We start from the raw sequence: 18,095 nt of genomic DNA, 5'->3' as shown, positions 1-18,095 counted from the left end.
TGTAAATGTGTGAAAAATTATTTTATTAGTATGCTGTAACTTATTAAAAGTCTAGATAACTGAAAAAGCAAATCATTGTTCTCTTCTCTTTTTCTCCCCTATCATTTTTCTACAGTGAAAACTCAAACGTGGGTCTTCCTTTAGACTAGGTTTGTCTGCTGACCTTTGAAACTCTCAGACACATTATATCTTGTTAAAATGGAGCTATTTCAATTCACGCAAACACATAAACAAAAAGCAAACCATAAACATCTGGTACAATTTAACAAGGAACCAACTTGAGCCAGCTTTCGGCATACTGAGTTCCTGTTCATACCCAAAAAAACAGGAAATGCAAAGTGTGTTTGATAGCAAAATTCTGCCAGAAGGATTCCGTGGGAAGAAGGCAAAACACCATTCAGTTTGTTAGGGGTTGTAAGTAGACAAGTGTTCCTGCTTTTTCTCGCTTCTACTCCATTTGGTATAGATCCAGATTCTCCTGAAAACCATTAGTCTTTGTTGGGATTCACAACGGTTAGGGAAATATGAATTGGTTTATTTCCTGCTGGTTACTTTGGGCAGAAGAGAGAGAAATGGATTCTTCAATAATTTCACCTATTTTGAAACAAATGGAAATATTGAATGCTGCTAGCATTCCAGTTTCTGCACCAGTGATTTATAATTGACTGGTAGGTTCTCTGCACAGAGGGGAAGAGACAGTGACTCCCATTTTCAAACCAGGTGTTTTCTCAGAAGCTACTTAAGGTATGTGCTGCCAGCAAGCCCTTCTACCACTCTTTAGGCATACACACAACCATTTAAAAAGCAGCTCTTCACTTTCCATTCCATTGGTATGCGTGTGAGTGGGTGCTTTTTCTTTCTTTTACAGTGTACATTTGAAAGTTGCTGGAAGAAGAGGTGTTCAATTGCTGAAACTGAAAATCCCCTTTAAAATGTAGATTCTGCTTTCATTAACATACTTCTACAAAAAAGGGGGGAGGAAGCAAGACCAAAGGGGGCGACTGAGCCACAGTCAACCAGAGACAAACTCAGGAGATGACTTTTAGGAAGCTACGATCTCCCTTTGCTCCTGTTCCCTATCTGTCAACTGGGGAATATTAATGACCTAGATCAGCCTTGGCCAGTCTGGCCCCCTCCAGATGTTTTGGACTTTGACTCCTGTCAGCCCCTGCCAGCATGTGATGGAGGATGCTAGGTTGCCAAAGGCTGGCCTACATTGCAGGACTGCTGTGGCAATGAGTGCACCTTGCATACTGGAAGTCGGAATATGTTTTATTTGCAGTTTTTTATGTTTGTATTGATGTCTTTTATTCCTGTATGACTAGTTCAGCCATGCCCATTAGTATTTTTTTATGAATTGCTAAATAAACACAAATATAAAAATGACCGTTTAAAGTGGGAACCTCAGTCCAAGCAACATTTGGTTTACTTCCAGTGAAAGATAAATCTATTGGGGGAGGAGAATGTACAAGATTCTCTTGCACTGGAGCCCATGTTCCTCTTTTACTTTTATGTGCTTGTCAACTGGAAGCTTGAAACAAACTCAAGCCAGACCTGCCCTTTCATAAACACGAGTCTTGTTTCCCCGTCCAGGCAGTTTTAAAAGGAAACCAAGAGACTGCCTGCTTCACTGAACACAAGACTTAAACTAGCTTCAGGATACAGGAAGGTGGAATGTGTGCTATTGATGCCCTGCAAATCCAGCATTGCCTGAGGTCTGCAAGAGTGGCTTTCTCCCAATTGAAGTGCAGAGTGTTTGAGGACTGGGACATTCGCAGGGAAACCAAAATGCTTGTTTACAAAGCTATTGTACTACCATCCTTACTGTATGCTTGTGAAACATGGACCACTTACAAACACCATCTCCAACTTTTCAAAAGATTCCATCAATGGTGTCTCTAAAAAATCTTACACATCACTTGGGAAGACAGGCAAACTAATATCAGTGTACTGGATGAAGCAAAGATCACCATTGTTGAAGCAATGATTCTTCAACATCAGCTTTGTTGGACCGGTCATGTTGTGTGGATGCCTGATTATTGTCTTCCAAAGCAACTACTCTATTCCGAACTTAAAAATGGAAAGCGTAATGCTGGTGGTCAATAAAAGAGGTTTAAAGACTGTCTCAGAAATGTAGTATAAACACCGACAACTGGGAAACACTGGCCTGCGAGCGCTCCAGTTGGAGAACAGCCTTTACCAAAGGTGTCGTGGGCTTTGAAGACACTCAAACTCAGCACGCAAGGGAGAAACATGCTAAGAGGAAGGCACGCTTGGCAAATCCACACCATGATCAGTTCCCACCCGGGAACCATTTTCCCCACTGTGGAAGGACTTGTGGGTCCAGAATTGGCCTCCACAGTCACTTACAGACTCATTGTTAAAACCGTGTTTATGGAAGACAATCTTACTCGGCTAAGAGTGATCACCAAAGAAAGAAGAAGAAGAAGAATTCAGAGAACAAAGGAAGAGAGGCTGCTGGCAGCTTTAATATCTGCCTTCCCCAAGAGGTGTCTTCATGGGGGGGGAGCGTTGTCCCCTAACTTCAAATATTCAGATAACTCAACCAACAGCATGTTAGCATCCACACTGTCTGGAGCCTGCACCCTTGTTTCATGTGCATTCTTAACTTTTTGCAGCTCCTGAAATCATCTGTTATATTGCACTGCCAATCTCCATGAACCTGGCATGGTTCATAAATGAAAGGACCCTCTGCTTTGAGGCTGCTGATTAGTCTTACTGTTAAATTGGAGAACTGAGCAATAGCTTCAAGAGGCCCTTGATTTTGAGGGAATGTGCTCATGCTTTCTATATTCACAAGTTTTGCAGAACATTACAGGGCATTGTCAAACAGATCCCCCCAAATTCCACAGTGACTCCTATTTCCAGCTCAAAACAAGAGCCCAAAATAAATGTATACATTTTGGAAACTGATACCCTGAAACAGGGACCTGGTGTGTTTGCCATGTGTACTTCGCTGGCTTGCAGTCACCCCAGAGATGGTCCTTAATGCCTCCAGCATAGCTTGCTGGAGAGACTAATACATTTGTCTCTGCAGTTCATTAACTCACAAATGTGTTCTTCAGTCAGCCAGCTGAGGTCCCTCTTCGTACCACCTGTTTAGTGACATGCTGAGCCAAAAGCTACTTTGGGAGAATAAGGGCAGGCAGGAGGCAAGAAAGAAAGGTTCTCTGTTTCTCTCTCTCTCATTCTGTCTCTTACAGAGGCCTCAGCAGTGCTAGATTATATGGAGAGCACACCTGACTATATCTGTGTTATGGTCCTACTGCTGATTTCACAGTGCCCATACAAGTGCACAGTCCTGACCCCACACTTGTGCCATAAGGCTCCCAACTTCCACTGCCAGCCAAGTTCATCAGCTCTCTCTGAATTCTGTGATCTTTCAGTGAAAGCCATTATCTGGTTTGGGATGCTCCAGAAACAAAGCCCAATGGAACTAAGATGTATTGTGCCTTTCGTTTCTCTTTTCACATACTTCCACATTTTTCTAGAGCAGGGCAGCCTAACAGATGTCATTGGGTTACAGCTCTCATCATCCATGGCCATTGGCCATGGTGCCAGGGCTGATGGGCGCTGTATTCCAGCAACATCTGCAGGGCCACAGGTTAGCCATTCCTGCTCTGGAATGTTCATAGTACCACATTTTCCTCCCATTATTTGGGGTGTATTTAGTTCCAGCTCATCTGTAAAGGTTACAGGGGTACCAGAACCTGACGTGGAATTGAAGAAAATGAATATAATTCATGGGGAGCCTTAGTAGTTCTTCTGTTCAGTGCACTTTTGCCCATCTGCCAGACAAGATGTTGGGGGTGAAGGAGCTCAGGAGCAGTCACCATGGTAAGAGGGACAGAGAGAGAAAGGGAAGGTGAACCAGGGGTCTAGCCATGGTTTAGGAGATGGGGACCTAAGAGCTAGTCTTACATGGTACAACCAGCCATATGGGTGTTGTTTTGAACCAGGGTTGGGGAACCTTTTTCAGCCTGAGGGCACATTCCCTGAACCTGCAATTTCCTGGGGACCCAGCAGCAAAGAGTAGCAGGGGCTAGAGGCAGAAGTGGAGGACATAAAAGATGCGACTCTCATATCTGTACAGTAGGCTGCATTCCAGCCATGCAAAAGTCAGAGGTTGATGCACACCCAGGCATTATCACAGATCAAGGATGTGTTCCAGCCGGGCTTGAACCATCCAACTTTTTGCTCTCACTGCAAGCTGACTTTGTACTCTTCTCAGTTTCTCTCTAGCTGGGCACGGCTGTGGTGGGATGGTGTTGAACATTTCAGGAACCAGAAATGTTCAGAGAGTTGCTTTATTCATTGTCCCCAAAGGTCTGTGGTAGGAGAGTCACAGCCCAAAGGCTGCTCAAATATGACTGCTACTTACACCTCCCCTAGCTTCTTCCTAGCTGTCCCTGCTTTATGGATTGTTCTGGTGGGTTGCTATTTGCAGGCAGAGACTACTGGTGACACTCTGAAGGTTATGATTCACCACGGAATCTTTAATAACTGGGGCATATGTGATGTGTGAGTGAGTTTGTTTCCTGGCACCTCCTTTTGTTGGGAGACGGCTCTGCCACAGTCTCCATCCCCTTCACGATGACGCAGAAGACTTGAAGAATCCATTTCCAGAGGAGCAGCAGGTTGCAGCAAAAACAACAGAGTCTTGTGCACACCTTAAAGACTGACAAATCCATTACGGCATCAGCTTTTGCGACTCAAGCCCACTTCATCAGATGCTAGTCCGTTGTGGCATCTACACTGCTGCGGTAGGCAGGGTGGAATCCAATGTGTTTTCCCCAATAGGCAAGGTCACTTCCAGACAGAGCCGCCTGAAATCCGAACGCGATCAGAGGATCCCTCTCACTTTTCCATGCTGATCCTGAAGCAGCATCCCAGCACCGATCTCGAATGTCTTCCCTTCCGAATGTCTGAATTCCCCGTCTGAGCGCACGAGCCGGAGTCCTCAGCCACCACGTCTCCTATACCTCTGCGCTGTCCCTGCGAGGCAGTTCTTCCCGCGAGGGGTCAGCGCGTTTGTCGCCAGAGCCCGAGTCGGCCAGCGCTGCCCTTTCCGCCGCCTGGAAGGGAGTCGTGATCAGACGCACAGGCAGCGCGTCCCTTCGCCATCCGCGCCACAAGTCCCGGGGCTAAAGAGGCGATCATCTGGCGGAGCGCAAATAAATGCACCCCGCCGCCTGCCCGCCTCCTCTGTCCGCTTGGCTGTGAAAGCGAAGGGCGAGCGGATCAGCACCATGGAGAGCGCCTAGCGCAGCCGCTCGCTCGTCTCCCGCCCACCCAGCCAGCCAGCCAGCGCCGGTGTCTGTCTGGAGCGCACAGCCAGAGCGCCACGCTCAGCTGCTTCTCCCGGCGCCGTCGTCGCCGCCATCGCCACCCGCCTTGCCCGGCCCTCTCGCCCAGCCACAACCCCGCCACACGCTCATTCACACACACACGCGCGCGCGCTCCCTCCCTCCCCCGCCCTCCCCGCGTCTCTCTGTCTTTCGCACACACAGCCCCGGCGCGCTCGCTGCACTTCACCGGCTCCTCGCAAGCACCGCAGATGGCAACTCCCGGCGCGGGTTTTTGGTCCTTCGGGTCTGAAGATGGATCCGGAGACCCTGAGAACCCCGGTCCAGGTAGGAGCCCCCACTCACTCACTCACACAGTCACCCCCCAGAAAGACCACGACGCATCTTTCAGCGCCTGCCTCCTGTGCAAAGTTGCCAGCCCAGATCCTGGAAGGGCTGGCTTGACCCTGACCTGACTTTTTTTTCCATCCCCCACCGCTGCCACCGTCGTCTGGTTTTATAATCGTTCGTGCCTTTGGCCGCCTTGAGAAGATCGAGGGGGCCTCCCGTGCCTGCCTGGAGAAGGCGCCCCTCTAAGAAGGGATTCATTTGGAGGGGCCAAAATACCAGGACCTAAAGAAGACGCAGCGGGCCGCCTCACCTGCGCGCAGCGAGGGACCCGGAGCGCCCCTGGCCGGCTCGGAGAAAAGCAGCTCAGTGGAATATCTCTCAGGATGCTGCTACCCGGCTGGGACTCACCCAAACACAACTGGCCCTAAATAAAGGGAAGGAGCGGGGTGGGCAGAAGGGTGGACACAGGTTGCGTCGCTGAGAGGGGACGGGAGCGCTTTTCGCTTAGAAAGTGTCCTGGATTGCTGAAGGATCCATATGCTTGCATCGCCAAGACTGCTTGCGCGCATTTGTCCGCTTGCTTCATTCTAATGCGCCTCTTCCCATACGGAGGGCTTGGGGGCAGCTAGCAATACGTGCGCAGCTCAATCCTAAGCATCTTCTTACTCAGAAGTAAGGACCCTCTGATTTCATTGGGGCTTTCTGCTGTCTAAGTATGCGCAGGATTGCAGCCCTTACATTACCCATAACATAACCCATATACCATGCGCCATCCTAAGCAAGCTCCCGGCGAGGGGGAAGCATCATGTCTGGTCTGCAGTGACCCTGTTATGTGTGCTTGCGTGGGGGGCCATCTTCCTCATCGAATCCACACGAAACGACCCGTCTGATCCTATATTCTTGTTTCTCCCCCCTCAGCAAAAGCTTGGTGTCAAGCTGCCCAGAAGTTTACAGGAGGCATTTCAACCAAACTCTGTGGTAAGCGATGAGAAGGAAATGGGGGAACCAAATCGCAGGAAGACGCTTTAATAAAATAGGGCGGGGGAGGAAACAAAACAAAACAAAACAAAAAATACATTCCCTCTCCCACCCCACCCCCCCCGCGCGCGCACCCTCCCTTTTCCAAAGGATCCGAGGAGGACTTCCCAGAGTAAGTTGAAGACTCGCTGATGGGTCTATGGAGCCGCCTTGAACGAACTGTACTGGGTCCCCCACTCCGTGCTTTTGAGTCTCCTCTGTGCCACTTAGGCTTCGCCCTTTGTGTCTTTGTTAGCTTTGCTGTACGGAGATGGGGAGAAGCCCATGGAAACGGGGGCTGCGAAGGAGGACCCGAGCTCGGCCGCTAGGAAGGCCCCTTGCACCTGCAATAAAAAGCCCTGCGGTTGCCAGAAAGAGGATGTCAATTATGCGTTTTTACACGCATCAGGTAACCATATCCTAACTGGGGTGGGGGTGTCAGAATGGGGTCAGCCGGACTGAAGGCTTCGGAAGCCACTCATCAGCTGGTATATGTTCCAAAGGAGGAAGCCTTTTGGTGGAAAGCATAATAATCCTGGTTCATTAAATCCAATGGGAACTTTGCCATTGACAGAGGCTTGGTAAACATCTCTGTGCGACCACCCTGGCTTCCCCTTGCCAAGAGGATTTCGATTAGGCAGAGGCTGAGCAATGCATAAATACGTGTGTGTGTGTATACCAGGACACAATTGATTGTCCTTAGCATTCTAGGTTCTAAAGGCAATAAATGTCGTTATCCCACTTTAAAGCGTGTGTTCGGTGGTGATGTGTGAATGGGTGTGCGGCGAGAGGGAAATCCAGCAGTTGGAATCAGGTTGTTAATTCTGGAAACTCTTGCCAAAAAGCTTATTGACAGGATATGAATCTTTCTGCTTCATCAAATCCCTCCGAAACCTTCTACGCCGAGTGGCAATGTATTAAACCGATAAATGGCCTTCCTCGGAATCACAGGCGCTGGTTCGACATTCTCAATTAGTCAGCGCCTGGAAATATTGGAGACTGATAACGTAGATTCTTTTCCTAACTACCTTATGGTGGTTTCAGCACCACTTGGAGGGACAGCGACTAAGAACAATTTAAGCCTTAACTGCGGGGAGAGGCATATTGGTAATTGACGACATAAATGTCAGAATTAAGGAGAAATTAGTGGTGGGAACTCATTACAAGACATGGCATGCACGAAGTACAAAGATGTTTACTATTTTGAAAGCGAGGCAATTGCACCTTGATTTCTAAATTTTTCTTTTTCATTTAATCTGCTTTTTGGTAGATGACTCTTATTTTTATTTTTGTTTTTTAAAAAAGCTCAAATATCCAGTACAATTAGAAACATGAGTAGGAGCAATGAGATCTTTAACGGACCCATTTTCAAGTAATAAATCAACTTCTAAGTACGGGGTTTTGTTTACTAACAGAGACATAAAAGTACAGTATTTATATTACCAGGAAATGAACATTTGTAAAATAAAGCTTCATTGGCTTTTGTAGTCGTCTGTACCTCTGAATAATATTTAAAATAAAAGAGACCAATTTCGATGGTCCACCGTAAGTAGAAAAAGTGTCCCAAACCTAACTATGAAATCAATGTCGTATTTCACCGCTTTCCATCCTTTCAGATCTTCTGCCAGCCTCGGACGGAGAATTAGCTACTTTGTCTTTCCTACAAGATGTTATGGACATTTTGCTCCAGTACCTGGTGACAAATTTCGACAGATCAACCAAAGTTATTGATTTCCATTACCCAAACGAGCTACTTCAGGAATATAATTGGGATTTGGCAGATCAACCCCAGACTTTGGAAGAAATTCTGTCGAACTGCAGGATCGCGCTAAAATATGCCATTAAAACAGGTAACAGCTACCTTCGGGTGTTATAATGTAAAATGATTCTAGATTAAAGTCACAGGCGCCCCCCACCCCCACCCTCCGACTCTTTGTGCTTTTGGAATCGGGAGAGAAACCTGGTTGGTTTTCAGTATTTATTGTCTTGCGCTGAGGAGCAATGTCTGACGTTTGGAACAAACAAGCAGTAATTCCTGCGCTGAAAGAGGTAGAGAGGGGAGCTCTGTCTATTCGGTGCAGATCACTCATAGCTTCTTGGCTGAAAAGATACTACTAGCTGGTTTTGTTTTATGAGATCATGTAGCGATGGCTTGTGGTGGTGACAACAGGTTCTTGAATTAAAGACACACATTTTTGGCGTAGTGTAAATTACAGATTTCCTTATGACTGAGAGTAAAAGCCGTCTCAGAATTGTACAGTCGCTTCTTTTAGACGTCCTCGTCCATTTTTTTTATTTTAATGGAAATTGAGCCAGCAAGTGAAAAATAGTTTCTTCTTCTTTTATTATTATACCATCACTAAACATACCCAGGTCCATAAATGAGGTCCCGATCCTTCTTTCTTTCACGTTTAAAATCCTAGCAGGGACTTCCAGAGCGCAAATCTGGAGGCAAACCGGATTTACTCTACTACGGCCCTACTTGCTTACGTTGGAGTAAGCTACATTGAAAACAGAGAGGCTTACTTCTGAGTAGACATGGATAGGGTTGCGGTGTTATGCCACTTAACGGAAGGAGCTCCTCTAAAGGAAGGGTTGCAGCAGGTGGGTCAGTCAGTCTTCGTGAAGAAAGGAATACACCCAGATGGGCATGGGGAGCAATCTGGGCTGTTTGGGCAGAACCAACAGGGCAAGAAGCAGCGGGTAAATTGAGCTCTGGCGCCTGGAGCAAAGTCCTGACCCCTGATGGCAAGTCTGGGCATCCTGAGCGGCACTGAACTGATTCGTTCTCCTAAATGGACGGCGGCCCAATAAACAAGGTGAATTAAATGCCAAATGGCCTTTTCAGCTCCACTTTGTCGCCCGGTTCAAAAAGAGGTTGGAACCTGATTGCTGGAAACATGAGCTAATAATCCATTGTGTGTCGAAGAGATTTCTCTCTCCCCCGCCCTTCTCTCTCTCACGCACACATACACACACGTAAGAGGGTGGACAGCCATGAAGATACAAGCTTTGGGCTGCAATTCTACCCACGCTTACCTGGCTGGGGCTAAACCCACCTTGGAACCTAGTAGGACATTTCTGAATAAATAGGACCCAAATGATTCTCTCGCCGTTGATATCCCCACCCCACCCTCCGCCTATATATATATATATACTCAGAAGTAAATCCTATGGTATTCAACGGGCCTTACTTCCAAGTAAGTGTCCATAGGGTTGCAGCCTTTGACTACCCTACAGAATCAACAAACACGGAGTGTGAGGTTTGTATTGATTTTGCTTCGAGCTTCTTTTCTTTTCTATTATGGCATATTTCTGATGGGCTGGTTTCATGTGTGATTTTCATTGTGAGTGATGGTTTTTGCCTTCGATTCTTTCCCTCCCTCCCTCCCTCCCTGTACCTTTTAGGGCTTGATCGTGTTTTTTAATAATAATAATAATAATAATAATAATAATAATAATAATACTTCCTGTCAAGAAAACTCAGAGCCAGACGTCACGATTGGTTGCGTTAGCGTTTGACGTGCTGATTTACGACCTTGCCATCTATCAGCGGAGATGAGATTATTTCATGCCTTAAAGTGCCTCGTTTTGGATGCAATCCATAACACCAGTTAAAGGCGGCGCCTTAAAACGTGCCATTGGTTTCAGGGTGGTGTGGGTTGGCCTTTGGCAGTCGGATCCCAAACATAGTCTCTTGGAAGTAAGGCCCGTTTTTTTTCAGTGGGATTCATCCTCAAGCGTGTATCTGACCGGAGCCTTAACTTAATAACAAATCCAGAAACGTGACGGAGAAAGGGACGGCTAAGACAGCAATCTTATACCCGGGAATAAACCCTACTGAACTCAATGCTTGCTTCCGAATAGACATATCTAGATCCTTGGGGGGTAAGCCTCTTTGAAACCAGTGGAGCTTATTTCTGAGAAGACACGCGTTGAGCCTTATGTCTGCATGTGTGTATTTATAGGCATCGCTGTAAACACATTGGAAATTAATGGGTTAGGCGATACAGACGTGGGGGGGGTTCTAGTGTCGGACACACACGTGCACACATACACACATTTACGTATAAGTCTTGGGTATAGAGAGGGAGAAAGCGTAAACATTGCGCGCGTGTAGTCAAAACGCCGCGCAATCCAAGAGGCAGGATGCGACAAGGCGCGGCTTTTACGGAGTCGGGCTCTCGCGACCCCCCCCCCCCAAAGGAAAGTGACATTAAAGGCGATGGGACGTTGGCGAAATCATTGAAAGCAGCGAAGCCGGCAGAGTCTCGTTTGCCCATTCTGACCAATGTTCCCAAAGAAACGCGAGCAGATAATCGGAGCACGTCCAGAACATCATTTAACTGCCAGGGGGATGTACCGGGAGCTGAGCTCTCCCCCCGCCCGCCGGGTGTGGAGGATGTAACGGGAGAAGCGCTTCACAACGTCTTGGGGATGACAACCTCCCAATCGAAATGATTTGTTAGCCATTATCGATCATTTCCATCGCGCGCTCCTTAGTATATTATTTCGATTCCTTCAACGGGTGTAAATTCTTCCAAATGAGGTTCCTACCACAGCGTCCGCCCTTTCCCGGGATACCTAGAGAGAAGCGTGGCCGATTAAAAACCAGCAATTAGGAGTGTAATGTTGTCAAGTGACCGGAAAACCGAGCCGCGTATAAATTAAATGTATGACGCGCACACTACATATATAGGTATTATTACCTGACTCCAATTTAATCATTTTAAAACAGTGTCTATTCCATCTCCCTCTCATAGATATATAGATATAGATATAGATATATAGATATAGATATAGATATAGATATAGATATAGATATAGATGATTTTCCTTAGGAGCAGTTTTGGGAAAAAATGATTTAAATATTTTAAATTTGATTTTAGTAGTCCTTCTTGTAAAATTGGTGTCCCCTTCCTAATTATTTTGTTGAAAAGAAAGTGCACCTGTGAGTTTGCGTTTATTAGGAAGGAACCATCTTTCGGTTCATTCAGTGCCCAAAGCCCTCAACTTTACGGCCCTGAGGCTGAGCCATGTTTGTTTCGACCCGATTCGTTTATTAACTTCGGCTGAAATCCTAAACACGGTCCCTAAGGAGTCCTTTCCATTGAACTCAGGAACACTTAGTTCTGCGTAAACATGGATAAGATCCAGCTATTAAAAATACAAGATTAACAGACCCAAGATTTGCGACAATCAAATAGCAAATGCTATTTTGCGTATGACATTTCTGTCCACAAATCGGCCAAACCACCAGTAAACCCTGAATGTTCTTTGGTAAACCTTTTCTTTGAAAGAAAGGAGAGTCACTTCGGAATAAGTAAAGGATCCGACGGCTGTAAGGCTATAGAGCCGAGTTTCTTGGAAGGAAGCGCGGTTGAAATCAGTTTGAATGTCTTCCCAGTGGCTCCGAAATATTCTGTGTTTTGCGCAAGCAGGGAGAGGTCAAGTGTGTCTACGAAAGCGCAGCTCTCATTTGTAGTCAGTCGCTCTGGGATCGTACGGGCGATTGAGGATTGCGTCGATTGAGAGGGTGGGGCTGGGGTTGGTGGTCTTTTGTTCTCTTCCCATCTGGGTCTCTCTAATCCCACGGCTGCCAACCTGGCTACTCCGGTTTAAGCGTTTTGTGGATCGCAATCACGGTTGCGCGTATTAACATCCGTGCCTAAAGAAAGATGTATTAATTAGGAGTGGCTGTGGGGGGGGGACGACTTTTGCCACTGGGTATTGAATCTGATGCACACAGATGGATCTGTCGGATGTCTCCTGTACTTTAAGGCTGCGTTATAAAGCGAGTCGGTTCTGAAGGGTCGCGATCCGCGATTGGCGCCTCTCCAACGCTCCGAAATGAGAGCAGTTACCCGAGCGGCGATCGTCACATCCCATTTGCGCGTTTCCTTTCCTCAGCGCGTTTCCTAACGATCGCCTGTCCCAGAGGGGATCTTATTCATTAGAGCGCCTGGAGCAAGATGGAGCGGTCGGGCAGCCACTACCTGCCTGCTTGCGCCTCCAGGGAGCCTTTTCAGAAGGAACCTGTTATAGTGAGGATCGCGGTGCGCGGATATGGCAGGCGGGCCCGCCCGTGCGTGTTTTGGGGGAGGAGGGAGATGGCGAGGAAGAGAAACGAGCCAAGTAGGACGCGCGCAACCAGGGGTGGGAAAGGCAGAGAGACACTTTCTTGCAGGACTCTTCGCATTTCTTACTGCGAGCCAAGCAGCTTGTGGTGAGTCACAGAGCGACACTGCACGTGGGAATGGAGGAGCCGAGCATTCCATCCTAGGAGGAGGATGGGCAGGTGCGTTAGCAGAGGTACAAGGAGTCGGTTATACCGAGGAAGGACTGTGATCATATGTGTAAGTGTACACACAACATCTTAAAAAGCAGAGACATCACCTTGCCAACAAAGGTCCGTATAGTTAAAGCTATGGTTTTCCCAGTACTGATGTATGGAAGTGAGAGCTGGACCATAAAGAAGGCTAATCGCTGAAGAATTGATGCTTTTGAATTATGGTGCTGGAGGAGACTCTTGAGAGTCCCATGGACCGCAAGAAGATCAAACTTCTCCATTCTGAAGGAAATCAGCCCTGAGTGCTCACTGGAAGAACAGATCCTGAAGCTGAGGCTCCAATACTTTGGCCGCCTCATGAGAAGAGAAGACTCCCTGGAAAAGACCCTGATGCTGGGAAAGATTGAGGACACAAGGAGAAGGGGACGACAGAGGACGAGATGGCTGGACAGTGTTCTCGAAGCTACCAGTATGAGTTTGACCCAACTGCGGGAGGCAGTGGAAGACAGGAGTGCCTGGCGTGCTCTGGTCCATGGGGTCAGGAAGAGTCGGACACGACTAAACAACAACACACACAACGGGATGCACCGATGTGGCTGGCTCAGAGAGAGCGAAAAGACCCCTAAATGAGCGCAGCAGGGAGGGGATTGCACCAAGTCTATCTCTCCGATGTGCCACGTAGAAGGTTTGTTCGATTCTGTAGCAGAGAACGAGAGAAACACTCGAAAATATGATCCCCTGCGATACTAACATGGTTCAGTCGGTAGCGCGGGAGACTCTTAATCTATGATTCGACTCCACCCGCTTCTGGAAGGATCACTAAAGACCAAAAGCCTGGTTATGAGAGGAAAGTTTTTGCCTGGCGCCTAAAGGCTTAGGAGGAAACTCCATAGAATTCAATGAGATTTTATGCGCAGGATTACATTGCCAAGCGCTCCAGTCCGCTCCATCAGATGCATGAAGAGCCTGAAAATTCAATTTCAGAGGGATTGGTTTTCCAGCAATCAGGCTCGTGGCAGCTCAGTTACTCCGGAGTAAGGCCCTCTGAGTTTTCAATAGGTCTCGTCCCACCGCTGGTCTCAACTGGATTTAAATCGATCAAGATGTATTTCAGAGATTTACGTTGTTGTCCCACAAGCCCCATAAACTCAACCTACTCCTTGCCCATCGGTTGCGCTCTTCTTTGTTTAATGGGAAGTCAGGTGAGCTGAGTTCGATGGGGTTTTCTCCCTGGTAAGGGATTCCAGTTTTGTATTGCGCTTTCTTTGCAACCCTGAATTCGAAACTTGGGAAGGAAATACAAAAGCGACAACAGGACTCAATTGTGTAGGAAGCGATTGTAAATCGCCCCATCCCTTTTTTTATATTCTTTTAAAAATCGTCTGCCATTTGGGGTAAATTATGCCAATCAAAATGCTAGACTGGATTAGGAAAGGAATTGGCTGCTTGGCTGTAATTGGCCAGTGAAATCACGTGGACTGTTATTTCAGTTTCCCTATGGGACAAAACCGGGTTTGCGTCCCCTTCACCAGATGAACTTTAGAGCAGTGTTTGCGCGGCTGGACTCCAACTCCCATCAGCCCTAGCCAGCGTCACCAATAGGCAGGGAGGACGGAAAGTGTAGTTCATGGAAATTCAGCTACTCCCGATTTATAAAAGCCCTGAGTGGTTGCGTGAAGCAGAGTGGTTTCTTCATCCGGGTCTGTCTCTGGTTTGGCGGGGGACGGCTGTGAGCAGAGTTCGTACTAAATGCATTCTAAAGAGCAATCAATCCGATTTAAACCATGTATTGCGGGCTTTTGCTGTAAAGGGAAGGAGGGTGAGGGAGAAAAGCGGCAACATAAGCGGCAGATGCAGTGGGGGACGAGCAAGAACCAGAACAAGGCCTAGCACAGTGTGTGAACAGGCCCGCTGCACGTCCTTGGCAAATTGGACTCGCTTCGGAGTAAAGCACGCGTAGAATTGCTCCGTGGAATCGGTGTATGTCAAAAGCAGGAGATAAACATCAGGCCGCCAGGGGGCGCTGCTGTGAGCTTGGCTTTCTGAAATCGTTCTTTCGTGCTGCAAATTCCAAACCAAACATTCCTCTCGAGAAGGCTTGGCGTTGTCAGTTTGCCTGGTTCCCGCTTTCCAAGCAATGAAATTCCCATCCAAAGCTGTGAGGATGGTGGCTGCGTTTGATGTTGAAAAGTAATAGCCAGTAATGATAGCCCTACTACACATGAAGGTGTCTTGCTTCTGGTTCTGCAGAGCACGTTGGCTGAACTATGTTGTCCTTTGGCCTGTTCCAGGAAGGCAGTTTTAGTGGATGAGGAATAGCCAGTTCTGGTGAATTTTATCCCCCCACCCCCACCCTACATCAAGGATGGGGAACTTGTGGTCTTCCAGACAATGCTGGACTGCAGCTCCCATGACCACTGGCCATTGGCCATGCTGACTGGGGTTGATGGGAGTTGGAGTCCCAATAGCATATGGAGGACCACTGGTTCTCAGCCATGGTAAGATCACAGCCCCTTCTGGAGTTCATTTGAATTGGAAACTGCGGAGCTGCTCCCATATAATCCTATTTTTTCTTTCTCCTGCTTTATGGCTTGTGTTGCAGTACTTCCACATTTTGCCTTTCTGTTGTTGTCTTCTTCTTCTTCTTCTTCTTCTTCTTCCTGTATGTTTGAACTTTTCCCATCTATGAAAATCAACAAATAGATAGATAGATAGATGATAGATAGATAGATAGATAGATAAAGGTAAAGGGACCCCTGAGCATTAGGTCCAGTTGTGGCCGACTCTGGTGTTGCAGCGCTCATCTCGCTTTACTGGCCAAGGGAGCCGGCATACAGCTTCTGGGTCATGTGGCCAGCATGACTAAGCCACTTCTGGCAAACCAGAGCAGCACATGGAAATGCCGTTTACCTTCCCGCCGGAGCGGTTCCTATTTATCTACTTGCACTTTGATGTGCTTTCGAACTGCTAGGTTGGCAGGAGCTGGGACCGAACAACAGGAGCTCACCCTGTTGCGGGGATTCGAACCGCCAACCTACTGATCAGCAAGTCCTAGGGTCTGTGTTTTAACCCACAGCACCACCCGCGTCCCTAGATGATAGATAGATAGATAGATAGATAGATAGATAGATAGATATAGGTAATGGTCCTCAAACTTGGTACTGGATTTTAACCTGGAATCTAAAAAGAATGCATGTGAAAGTGATACGAATTTCCCATCTCCTGCTGTTCCAGTGTTGTTGCAGGGTCATTGTTGGCTAGGTGAAGTAAGGGCAAGTGAGGGCCCATAGAAGGGGTGGGGAAACTGTGGCCCTCCAGATATTGTTGGACCCAGCTCCCAGCATGTTCAGAGATCATGGAAGCTGTAGTCCAGCATCTGGAAGATGACATGTTCCTCACCCCCTCCTTACTGCCTCTGAAATAGATTATACTGGAAAATACACTTGCAGCACATTTCTATCCATTTTTACGCTGATGGTTTCTATTGTGGTCTTCTGTTAAACGGCTGCGTGCTGTTCTCACTGACAGAAGAAGAAGAGTTTGGATTTGATATCCCGCTTTATCACTACCCAAAGGAGTCTCAAAGCAGCTAACATTCTCCTTTCTCCCCCACAACAAACACTCTGTGAGGTTAGTGAGGCTGAGAGACTTCAAAGAAGTGTGACTGGCCCAAGGTCACCCAGCAGCTGCATGTGGAGGAGCGGAGACGCGAACCCAGTTCACCAGATTATGAGTCTACCGCTCTTAGCCACTACACCACACTGGCTCTCCACAGGTGGATCTGCAGGGGGACCAGGCCAGTGACTCATCTAGCCTGGCATCCTGTTCTCACAGTGGACAACCAGAATCCTGGGGGAAGCCCTCCATCAGGGCATGAACGCAACAGCTCTCTAGCTACCTTTGATTCCCAACAACTGATATTCAGATACAGTGGATTTTGGCTTTGATCGTGCTGGGAAGGGAAGAAGTCAGCCTGACCTTCCTGTGTGTGCAACCTTCCCTGTGCACAGTTATTAATGAAGGGAAAATGTGTAGGCTGCATATCAAGCAAATGTCTAGCTGGCCTGGGTTCCATGTCATGTAGGAGCACACCTTGTCGGACTGGGACCAGGGGGACCCACAGGGTCTCTCTCACTCTAATCTTCCTCACAGGGTCATTGGGTGGTTGCCAAACCATCTAGGCCACCTTGAACTTAAGGGCCAGTACGGTGTAGTGGTTAGTGTGTCAAATAGGACCTGGAAGACGAGAGTCCAAATCTCTCTCTCGATCATGATGCTCACAGGTGACCTTGAGCCAGTCACTGCCTCTCAGCCTAACCTGCCTCACGGGGCTGCTACAAGGATAAACACATCACCTCAAGCTCTTTGGAGAAGAGGTGGGACATAACTGTAATAATATAAAGCAAAATTCCTTGGTAGCTGACACGTGCCTTCCGCCTGGCATAGCATGGCCAAGGGCTAGGGAGGATGGGAGGGTTTCACATTGCCTACCCCTGCCTGGTGGAAGGAGACATATTGCTCGTATTATATTTTAAAAAACACAACAAAGAAAAAGGCCAAGTAGCAGAACCAGTGCTCTTCTGCAGCTGCTAGGCACTTCTATCCAGTCAACATCATTTAAGCGAAAGTAGCTGCCTCAGAAGGGTGAGGCAGAGACTCCATTTATAAGAGAATAATGAGTTTTGCTGCTGCTCCCCCCACCCCTAATTTCCCTCCTTTTGCTTCACCCACACAACCTGATTTCTGAGCCTTTGTGTGCCCGTACCATGAATGACGGACAGGGCTGAATTCTTTGTGTGGAGTGTGTGCCTGACTGATACAAGACTGCTGGAGACTGATAATTTCCCTCTTAGGTTTTTGTATGCCTTTCCTTAATAGCTCCACTGTATCTCCCACCTCACAGGCAGGCAGGCAGGCAGGCAGGCAGGCAGGCAGCGAGGCAGCGATGTTCTTTTTGCCTGGGTTGGAACAGGTGTTCCTGGCCTGCTTTCGTAATCATCAAATGCTATTGAAGCGCCTCTTAATCTTTCTCTCTCTTTGCTGGTATCGAAACCTAGATAGGGCTTTATTTCGGATGTAGCCAGGCAAGGGTGTTCCATGGCCCTACTGTGCTTTGGGAACATTTCTTTTAT

General features: G+C 47.6%; 1 protein-coding gene across 1 annotated transcript in view; it reads left to right on the top strand.

Moving 5' to 3' along the window:
• Positions 1–4,454: 4,454 nt before the first annotated feature.
• GAD2 (glutamate decarboxylase 2) overlaps positions 4,455–18,095 on the top strand; it is a 37,228-nt gene continuing 23,587 nt past the window's right edge. The window contains exons 1-4 of the mRNA XM_053410122.1: positions 4,455–5,654; positions 6,576–6,635; positions 6,931–7,083; positions 8,291–8,524. Of these exons, the coding sequence (XP_053266097.1) occupies positions 5,579–5,654; positions 6,576–6,635; positions 6,931–7,083; positions 8,291–8,524 (523 nt within the window). The 5' untranslated portion in view covers positions 4,455–5,578. The remainder of the gene's footprint in view (positions 5,655–6,575; positions 6,636–6,930; positions 7,084–8,290; positions 8,525–18,095) is intronic.

Source organism: Podarcis raffonei, chromosome 12, assembly GCF_027172205.1.
Source record: "Podarcis raffonei isolate rPodRaf1 chromosome 12, rPodRaf1.pri, whole genome shotgun sequence".
Classification (NCBI taxonomy): Eukaryota; Metazoa; Chordata; class Lepidosauria; order Squamata; family Lacertidae; genus Podarcis; species Podarcis raffonei.
This window is presented reverse-complemented; position numbering and strand designations above follow the sequence as displayed.